The following is an 11,314-nucleotide window of genomic DNA, read 5'->3' as shown; positions in this document are numbered from 1 at the left end:
CCAAAAAAAACTGCAAGGGACGTGTCTACCCACAAATTAAAATGCTAATTTTATACATTATTAGTCATTAGTTAACTGTCTTGTTTTGGAACTAGGTCCGGGACGCTTAAGTTACAAATAAGCATAAGTAAATAAAATATATTTATGACTCCTTTAAAAGAAAATCATTAAATTGTGATGGAGGTAACTGCACTGGGAAGGACAGTGTCTCTATTAACCTTGTTAAACAGTGTGACTCATTAAGATAGACGTGAATCGTTGTAAATTAACACTACTGCAGAAAACCAATCCGGGAGCGGTGCAGCATCTTTCACTGTTTTATTATTATTAATAAAACTACTTTTTTCGCCAAATGCTTTTAGCTTTTGCAACGAACGAAATGTCGATAAAAGTAAATCCCAACGCGGTTTCTGAAAGCTCACTTTAAATTCCGTCCTCTACGTTATAATATAATGTAAAGGCTAAAATGTATTTTTTTTAAATCGCCTTTGGTTTAGAACAATTCATGTTTGAAGTAAATACTTCCATATAGTGGGATGTCAGATGCTGGGAGGTGGGGCAACTCGATGCAAGTTAACTGTTAATATTTATTTCCGCAATGCAAACATGATCTTTTTGTATTTCTATCAAAACAGCCTCAAGAAAACTCTAATCCGTGTAGTAACACACCTGCAGTACAGGTATAACCAAACCAGGCTTTGTCGAACAACCAAGAATTCATTGATCAATCCCAGCACGACACCTCTTTGGTTTTAGCCAGAATTGAACTGCTTTTAAGGATGTCAACGTTTGTTTTATCGTTTTAAAGCCTATTCTCTCCGCCAAATCTAATTCCAGATTTATTATTATTATTTCCAGATACTTCCGATTCATATTCTTGTGTATATTCTCACAATGAAAAAAGTCGAACGATTTTAACAAAATGACTGGATCTTGTTCTGGTTGTATCTGGGGTGATTAACTACCGCTCCTCAAAACCTACCTCTTTGACCAAACTTTTGGTCACCTGTCCTAATATCTCTTCATGTGGCCCAGTGTGACATTCTGTTTGAAAAGGTTCCTGTGAAACCGCGCCTTGTGGGCCGTTTTATTGAGTTAAAAGCGCTATATGAATGCAAGTTGTTGCTGTTTATGCCGCATCAAATCGAATTGAGAGTAAAATCGCCGTTTTCATGCTGGCTGTTTCTAAATGACACTTTTCCAATGTGACCCACGGTCAGAATTCGCTAATAACACGAAAGTTGCAGATTCGGGCTCCAAGAATTTTGTAGAACCACAAATGACTGCGTAGGTGACAAATTCAGTGAGATTTCTGGGAGCAGATGAAGCAGCTCGTTCTTCTGGGAAGGGGCACTAACTCCAATCAACAACGTGTTCCGTACTTCCCAGTCGTCTGAGTTTAATTGTGGAAAGATAAAGGTATGATATTTGCAATAAACATAACACCTCTCCTCCCTAAATGCTTCCATAAAGTCTCTTTTAACAAAATGGTGTTTATACAAGTGCACGCAGCGCTGCTCAAAGATTTCCTGTCTTTATTTTGAACAGGTTGAAGAATGATCTGAGTAAGGCAAATTGACATGTGTTAATAAGCTGGTGTGTACATATAAAACACAAGCGTTGTTAAGAAACAAATTAGAAGACAAAAAAAATTCCCGAATACATTTATCGATTTTAAATAGACTTTCTTAAGGAAAAAAAATCTTGAAAGACCAAGAACAGCGAAACTTCTCGTCCAGAAGTTTAAAAAATAAAAACGAGTATTGCAAGGTTTAGGGAGGTGATTAAAGGTGCTTTTCTTTTCTTGGTGTTTGTACAGATCGTTCCAGTTTGCAGACAGGTCCTCACCCAGAAACAATGAATTTAATGAATGGCCCTCCGTTTCTCGCCTGGCGCCTGATTGGTGATCTGTCATTGCTTTTTTCCCCCTCCCAATACCTCCCCTCTTTCAGCACCCAGCTTTGCAACTGGCTGTTGGAGAAGGGGAGAGAGAGCGAGGGAAAGAAGCTGTATACGGCTCCCTCTGGGCCCCAGGCGATGCTGATTTGGAGATAAGGTGTATAAATAAAGCAGCTCTGGTATTTCTTCGCACCTGTTGCTGCAGGAACCTGAACGGTTTTTCCCTCCTCTCTCCCAGGCTTCCCGGTGGATTATGAACTCTGTTGGTTTGCATGATCACCAGCATTCGAGCTCCCCCCATCTCCGACCTAAAGCTGCCCAGGAGTTCTCCGAGATGGCAGTCTACTGTGATAACTTCAACATGTACCATCAGCAGAACCTGCACAGTTCTCAGAGGCCGGCTAACTACCCCCTGGGGGAGTACCACAGCCCCGCCAACCCTTACCTGTGGCTCAACGGGCCGGGGGTCAACGCGTCGCCGCCTTACCTGCACGGGAATAACTCGGCGCCCTTCGTGCCCCCTTCCTACGGGGGTCCGAAGCAGCTCCTGGCCGCTTCTCCGGGTTTCGCCGGCAGCGAGCTGGGCTGGTTGTCCATCAGCAGCCAGGAGGAGCTGCTCAAGTTGGTCAGACCCCCTTACTCCTACTCTGCCCTCATTGCCATGGCCATCCAGAACGCCCCCGAGAAGAAGCTGACTTTGAGCCAGATCTACCAGTACGTGGCCGAGAACTTCCCCTTCTACAAGAAGAGTAAAGCGGGCTGGCAGAACTCTATCAGGCACAACCTCTCCTTAAACGACTGCTTTAAGAAGGTGCCGAGGGACGAGGACGATCCAGGTGAGAGCCGGCCTTCAGATTCCGCGCCGTTTACTTCGCTTTAAGACTTAGAGAATCATATCATGATATAGGAGGAGGCCATTCAGCCCATCGTGCCTGTGCCAGCTCTTTGAAAAAAAATCCAATTAATTCCACCCCCGCTCTTTCCCCTTTAGCAAATGTCGAATCTTATGAATATTACCTTGAAATAATTAACTGACCCTACCATGGCTTTTGTTTCAAAACTTCGCAGCCCAAACCCACCCCGATCCTAATGTATACTCGTGATAACCAACCTCCCGATGCGAGCCCTTCACATTGAGTCACAATGTCACCGTGTTTCCCTCCCCCAAGTATTTCAACCGAATAAGCTTGCAAAACCTCGAATACATGTGTTACTGAAAAATAAAACCCCAAGAGGGTAAGGAGCTGAGAATGGCGACAGGGTTTTCCAGGCACTTTTGGCAATGGGCGATCTTGTTGGTGAGATGTCAGGGGAAAGGATTGTCTTGTAATCTTGGTGAAAAAAGTCCCGCTTCTGGTTAATCCGCTGGCCGTTTGTTCTTAGTCAAAGTGAAATGTTCTGTACATTTGTGTACACACTGCAGTTTAAAGTGACAGGCGAGGAGGCAAACTCTGATGAAAAGCTGCTGGAAGCAGATTCTATTTTGTTTATTGCTTACTGGGATGTCAGCGTCGCATTTATTACCCAGCCCATCTCTAATGGTAACTTTCAAAAGGGAATCAGTGAAAAGGAATGAAAATTGCTAGATAGAGGAAGTGGACAATTTGGATTGTTCTTCACCATGATCTGCGTGGGCTTCTCTGCTGTAACATTCTATAAGTTAAGTTAATAATCCTTGCATACTGCATGCATCCCCCTCGTTCGGTTCCATCAGCACTTGTTAGTCCCCCAAAGCTGCACATTTTACATCGGGTTTATCTTTACTGTGCTCATTTTCAGAATTTGGAACAGTTGGGACCCACTCCGCTCTCCCAACTCTCTGTACCTGTTAGAAGTTGTCTCTAATCTGAATCAATTTATTGAAGTGATCTGTTGGTGTTGCAAAAAAAAAAACAAACTCGCAGTAATTTGGGATTTATTTGATTTTATGCTTTAAACGAACAGGAAAAGGGAATTACTGGACTCTGGACCCCAACTGCGAAAAGATGTTCGACAATGGGAACTTCCGCAGAAAGAGAAAGCGGAGAACTGACTCCAACTCGGCCCTGGCGGGCTCTCTCGCTGCCAAGTCCCAGGACAATCCACCAACGCCCGACCTGAAAATGACCCAGAGTCCGCCGCTGGTGCTCGAAACCACCTCACCAGATCTGGATCACTCCCGGGGATCCACCGAGGACCCGAAACCTTCCACACCCTCGTCCAGCCCTTGTCTGAACAGTTTCTTCAACAGCATGGCAGCCATCGGCAATGGACCCATCAGTAGACAAGTGTCGATGGGACTTGTCAATGACTTACCTCAAAGGAATGTAGCTGCACTCGCTTCCTACTCCTCCAACAGTAGCTTGTCCTCGCAGGAAGCCACCGAGGTGACGGACACCTTTCACTTAAACCGCACGGGTTACTACAACTCCTTCTCGGGGGCTCAGCCAAACCAATTCAACAGTCACTTCTACAATAGCTTCAGCGTCAACAGTTTAATTTATCCCAGAGAAGGCACGGAGGTCTAAAAAATACCCAATACTAAACAGATCGTGTGGAAAAATGAAGAGTTCAACTCGTCCGCTCCATCTTCACACTCCCTCCATCTTCAATCTCACTTTTTCCATCTTCACACTCCATCTTCCAACTCACTCTCCAGCTTCACACACTCTCCATTTTCACACTCTCTCCATCTTCACACTCTGTTCATCTTCAATCCCACTCCATTTTCACACACTCTCTCTCCATCTTCAATCCCATGCTCTGCATCTTCACACTCTCTCCATCTTCAAGTTCTCTCTCTCTCCATCTTCAATCCCTCTCTCGCTCCATCTTCAATCCCACTTTCACCATCTTCAATCCTTCTCCCTCCATTTTCACTCCCTCTCTCCATCTTCACTCCCTCTCTCTCCATCTTCAACCCCTCTCTCTCCATCTTCAATCCCTCTCCCTCCATCTTCACTCCCACTCTCCATCTTCAATCCCTCTCCCTCCATCTTCACCCCCTCTCTTTCCATCTTCATTCCCTCTCCCTCCAGCTTTACCCCCTCTCTCTCCAGCTTCACCCCCTCTCTCTCCATCTTCACTCCCTCTCCCTCCATCTTCACTCCCACTCTCCATCTTCAATCCCTCTCCCTCCAGCTTCACCCCCTCTCTCTCCATCTTCACTCCCTCTCTCCATCTTCACCCTCTCTCTCTCCATCTTCACCCCCTCTCTCCACCTTCACCCCTCTCCATCTTCAATCCCTCTCCCTCCAACTTCACCCCCCTCTCCCATCTTCAATCCCTCTCCCTCAATCTTCATTCCCTCTTTCCATCTTCAATCCCTCTCCCTCCAGCTTCACTACCTCTCACTCCATCTTCACCCCCTCTCTCTCCATCTTCAGTCCCTCTCCCTCCATCTTCAATTTCTCTCTCTCCATCTTCAATCCCACTCTCCAGTTTCCTACTCACGCTCCCTCGTTTTCAACTCACTAACCAGCACTTTTAACTCACCCTCCACAGCTTTTAACTCACCTTCCTTTCTGCATAATGAACTGTACTTTTGTTTAATTTATAGACACTCTTGTTTACTGACAAATTTGTAACGAACACAATGAGAGTTTGTAGCAACTCACAGCTAGTATTGAAGGGCCCAAAAATGTTTGAACTGTTATTATATCTGATCAAGCCGTGTCGGTGTGAGACGGTGTTTTTTTTGGCCATGCTGTGTGTGCATCTACGTGTGTGTATTTAATGTTGAGAATCGGAGCAGCTTTTGGGAACGATTGACATCGAAGTATATAATTGTGTAAAGTGACGAGAAATATCCAATTGTCGCTGAAACCTGACGCTGTCACGCCGATTAAACATAAATTTCCTTAGACAGTTTTTTCACACAGGAGTCCTGTAAAGAACAAGTCAAAATGGGATCACTCTTCGCCTGGTACTGGACTATCACATGGACATGTTAGAGCCCGTTAGCACAAACTTGAAGAAAATATCGTATTTAAATACCATTATCCGAACAGAAATGTAAATTAGCTCATTGTTTATATTGTGTAAATTATATTTCTGAAAGCTGTAGTTATATTTATATATCTTTTTAAAGTTTTGTAAATTAATCGGTGCAGTCTAGAAGGTTAAAAAGTGACCAATTTTTGGAAGTGTATTAAAAAACATGAAACGTTACTTTGAAATAAAAAAAATTGTACAGATGACTTGTCCCATGTGCCGTTTTTACGAAGGCTAGGGCTGTAAGTTAAATCTGGTATCATAGGATTTACAAAAAAAAAACTTTAAAAATGAAACATACATGTAAGAGTCTGTTTTCCGCAGCCGAAATTGCCCTCAGTGCAATATTGAAAAGAAGAGTCCATGAGCACAGACTTCAAGAAAGACTGATTTTTCATTATCAATGAATGAAGGGGTGATACTAGAAATCATGAATCAACAAGTTAGGTAAACAAGTCCTGGTTTGGGATTGCTCGGTTGTTAACTTAAATAACAGCAACTTGCATTTGTATAGCGCTTGTCATTCAAGAAAACGTCCCAAGGCGCTACAAAAGAGCGTGATCGAACAAAAATAATGCATCTGTGGCGCAAAACAGCAGAGTACATTTGGCAGAAGGCGCAGTTGAAATATGCTGTCGATTTAGCCAGCATAAAGTCATTTTTTTTTAAAAATTGCCACAGGGAAAGGGGTACAATTACACATGTCTGTCTGCAGTTTAACGTGTCGAGCGAAGAGTCGGATAGAATTCAGCCTGGGTTATTTTTTTGTTAAAATAAAGCGCCTTCTGAACGAAAAATAAATTAGCAGTTGGCTTTTAAATGACCATACTGTTTCAATGAGGAAGATACCTTGCCCCCATCCCCCGTCCAAGAAAAGTCCATCCAGCAATTTTTTTTTAAACTGTTGAATTTTAAAACGTTTCCATATAATGGAATCGTCTCCATCGGAAACGCCCAGGCTATTAGGCAGGCGTCAGGTAGAGACTAAATAACATTAGACATCATCTGCACAACAATTGCGAACTATTTAAATGATCCCTCGGGGAGTTCTTTCCTTTAAAAGGCAGACGACCCACAAGCGGCTCCTCAGACACTCATTAAAAACATTCTCAAACCCCGAGAGCGTTGAATGCCAAACATTTCATTATAGGATCCTAATTTACTTTTGGGCGCTTTATATTTTGAGGTCTGCCTCCCCGCCCCCTACTGCTTACCCCCTTAATTCTAAAGATAACGATACCTATTGAAACCTTTGGTATAGTGCCAAAGATTCTCACCAAAGCTGTCTAATATATATGTAACAAATGTTTTGGTGGTTCAAATCCTTTGGGGAAGGGCAATATGATTTACTGAACATGCCAAAAAATGCCTCAAAATATAAGTAAAATTGTGATCTGTATGAAGCCTCACATTGTATTGTTCATCCTTACATCTCTGGAGTGTTAAATGTTCTTACCAGAGGGGGTGCAATGTAGGTTTACGAGACTGATTCCTGGGTTGAGAGGGTTGTCCTATGAGGACAGACTGAGTAGAATGGGCCTATACTCACTGGAGTTTACAAGAATAAGAGATAATCTCATTACAGCATAGAAGGAGGCCATTCAGCCCATCGAGTCCATGTTGCTTCTCAATCCAGTCCGTCTTATTCCTCCATTCTATCCTCGTAGCCCTGTAAGTTTATTTCTCTCATGTTCCCATCCAATTTCCTTTTGAAATCATTAATCGTCGCCACTTGCACCACTCTCATAGGCAATGAGTTTCAGGTCATTACCACTCGCTGCTTAAAAAGTTTTTCTTCACATCCCACCTTAACTCTTGCCCAAAACATGAAATTTGTTTCTCCCTGTCCTTCATCTACAGCTAATGGGAAGAGTGTTTCTTTTTCTACTTTATCCAAACCTGTCATAATCTTGTACACCTCTATTAAATCTCCGCTCAATCTCCTTTGCTCCAAGCAGAATAACCTCAGCTTCTCCAAACTAACCTTGTAGCTAAAACCCCTCATCCCTTGAACCATTCTGACAAACCTCCTCTGCACCTTCTCAAGGACGCTCACATCCTTCCTAGTGTGACCAGAACTGGAAGCAATACTCTAGTTGTGGCCTAACCAGACCTTTATAAAGGTTCAGCATAACTTCCCTGCTTTTGTACCTAATACCTCTATTTATGAAGCCCAAAATTCCATATGCTATGCCCTTCCACCTTCAAATATCTCTGCACCCCCAGGTCCCTCTGTGTCTGCACACTCAATAGAACTGTGCCATTAGGTCTATATTGCCTCTCCCTATCCCTTTTCCCAAAATGCATCATCTCACACTTCTCTGTATTAAATTCCATCTGCCACTGGTCTCCCCATTCTGCTCACCCCGGGCCTGCAACCTATACCTCTGGAACCACATGTGGCTCTTTAACATCCCATTTGTGGCTCCCAACCTTTTCTGGTTGGATTGCATGATCATGAAAAAAGCCTAAAAAAACTTAAGTCAAGAAAATGACAAATTAAAGAACCTGATGGCAGCACAATTTGCTTAATCAAAAATTTAGTTTCTCCTCTGCTGGGCTTCAAAATAGCATTTTTAGGGATTATTTTGGAAAATATATAGCAATTGTGTCTTAAAAAGATAAATTAACTGTTCAAACTGCCCTTAACAGTGCCGTCTCCTAGTTGTTGACAGTTTATCTCATGATTCAATTCATAGGTATTAAAGAATTTAGCATTCACAATTATTTAATGCTAGAATTTACTAAATTGTATAAATGATATTAGGAAAAATATCACACACAGGGGATTTGTCTCACTTGCTGAAGAATTAAGAGCCATGTTTTTATTATGGGACTAGAAGACTAATTACACTGCACTTTACTGTTTCAAATGATGATTTTAACGAAAAAAATCATTGTACTCTAAATAAACCTGTTTGAGTGGTAAAGGTACATTATGGTTATAGATACTGCCTTTGGTTTGAGGAACAGGTTTTATAGTTGCGACCATTATTGTTTCTAATATTGCTGAGACGATTTATTATTCTGCATGTGCTATTAAAAGCTATTCTTTTATCACAAGAAACAATAGCCAAAAAATTGTCACAATTCTATACCAAAGAAAATGCACTGTTATGATTGTCCAGGAATAAGTTGATAAATACAAAGGCAAATCTAAGATTTAGGTAGCATCAAGATTCAACATTGAAAAAAAAAAATGTTTTTTACCCATTCCTGGGATATAGAAATTAGATTTTTGTCCGACCTCTGTAACAAGATTGAAATTCATTAGTAACTGTGGTCATTCTTATAAGCGTCAGAAAGAAATTAAAGCAAATGACTTTTTACAGCATCAGATAAGTGCACAGTGTTCCATAGATTTTCAATAAACAATTTTTACTCTTAAGGTATGCTTACACCTTTAATTCATTCTTTAAATTTTTTTTGTCTTGCAGCTCCCAAACATTTGTATTTTAGGCAAATTTTATTAAAGAAGATTTTTCAGGTAAAACACGTTGCCGACCTCTGTGCATCTATGTCCTGTTGCAGTCGATTGGTATCATTCTCACTGTTTGCCACTCCTCCAAGTCTGGTACCACTGCAAATTTTGAATTTTTACTCTATATTCCGTTATCCAAGTCATTTATATATATCAAAAAAAGCAGTGGTCGCAGCACTGTAGTACTGACTCTTAGGAAACAACCATTTACCACAACTTGCTGATTTCTTTCCTTAAGCCAATTTTTTTTATCCAAGCTGACACTGACCCTGCTATTTCATGAGCCTCAATTTTGTTAACCAGCCTTTTATGTGGTACTTTGTCAAACACTTTCTTAAAATCCCATATAGACAACATACACCGCATTCCCCTCATCAACCTTCTCTGATACTTCATCAAAAAAATCAATTAGATTAGTCAAATACAATCTGCCTTTTACACATCTGTGCTGGCTCTCCTTAATTAACTCAAACTTCTCCAAGTGCCTGTTGATTTTTCCCCGCAATGTTGTTACTAAAACCTTACCCACCGCTGATGTTAAACTAACTGGCTGTAGTTGCTAGGAATGTCTTACGCCATTTCTTGAACAAGAGTATCACATTTGTCACTTTCCAATTCTCTGGCACCTCCCCCATATCTAGGGAAGATTGGAAAATTAGGTTAAGCCTTTCTGCTATCTCCACCCCCACTTCCCTCCGGACCAGGCGACTTATCACTCTAAGCATTGCCAGCCTTTCAATTTTCACCTCATCCATTACCTCTACCATCTCCAATTCTATTGATATTTTGTTAGCATCCTCTTCCTTGGCAAAGAGCAATAGAAAGTACTCAATAAGTATTTGAGCCTTGCCCTGTATCTCTAAGTATATATCACCCTTTTTGTCCCTGATAGGCTCCACCCTGCCTCTTACTATCCACATGCCATCAGAAGATTTTTGGGTTCTCTTTTATGTTAACTGCCATTCCATTCTCATATTCCCTCTTTTGCCAGTCTTATTTTTCTCTTCACTTTCCCTCTCAACTTTTTTAAAAATTCACTCTTGGCATGTGAGCATCACTGGCAAGGCCCGCATTTACTGCCCATCCCAAATTGACCTTGAGCAGGTGGTGGCGAGCTGTCTACAACTGAGTGGCTTGCTAGGCCATTTCAGAGAGCAGTTTAAGAGTTAACCGTATTGGTGTAGGTCTGGAGTCACATGTAGGCTAGACCAGGTAACGACAACAGATTTCTTCCTCTGAAGGGCATTAGTGAACCAGATGGGTTTTTTTCACAACACTGTAGTTTTATGACTAATATTAATGAGACTAGCATTTTATTGCAGATTTATTAATCAATTGCACTTAAATTCCTCCAATTGCCGGGGTGGGATTTAAACTCATGTCCCTGGAGAATTACTCGAGACTTCTGGATTATTAGTCCCGCAACCCTGGACAGCGTACCTTCTTCCCAAAATCCACAAACAGGACTGTCCCGGCAGACCCATTGTGTCAGCCTGCTCCTGCCCCACTGAACTTATTTCATCCTATCTTGATTCTATCTTTTCTTCGCTGGTCCAGTCTCTTCCCACCTACATCCGTGACTCTTCTGATGCCCTACGTCATTTTGACAATTTCCAGTTTCCTAGTCCCAACCGCCTCCTCTTCACTATGGACGTCCAATCGCTCTACACCTCCATTCCCCACCAGGATGGTTTGAGGGCTCTCTGCTTCTTCCTGGAACAGAGGCCCAACCAGTCCCCATCCACCACCACCCTCCTCCGCCTGGCTGAACTTGTTCTCACATTGAACAACTTCTCCTTCAACTCCACGCACTTCCTTCAAGTAGAAGGTGTCGCTATGGGTACATACATGGGTGCTAGTTATGCCTGTCTTTTTGTGGGATATGTCGAGCATTCTTTGTTCCAGTCCTACTCAGGCCCCCTCCCCCAACTCTTTTTCCGGTACATTGATGACTGTATCGGT

The 11,314-nt window shown here is 42.2% G+C and overlaps 1 protein-coding gene across 1 annotated transcript; it reads left to right on the top strand.

Annotated features, from left to right (window-relative positions):
* Window positions 1–2,152: 2,152 nt before the first annotated feature.
* foxi2 (forkhead box I2) lies at window positions 2,153–4,406 on the top strand. The gene is made up of 2 exons (XM_068042623.1): window positions 2,153–2,735; window positions 3,844–4,406. Exons 1-2 carry the CDS (start codon window positions 2,153–2,155, stop codon window positions 4,404–4,406), a joined length of 1,146 nt encoding a protein of 381 aa, XP_067898724.1.
* The last annotated feature ends 6,908 nt before the right edge of the window (window positions 4,407–11,314 follow it).

Source organism: Heterodontus francisci, chromosome 1 (assembly GCF_036365525.1).
Source record: "Heterodontus francisci isolate sHetFra1 chromosome 1, sHetFra1.hap1, whole genome shotgun sequence".
Classification (NCBI taxonomy): Eukaryota; Metazoa; Chordata; class Chondrichthyes; order Heterodontiformes; family Heterodontidae; genus Heterodontus; species Heterodontus francisci.
This window is presented reverse-complemented; position numbering and strand designations above follow the sequence as displayed.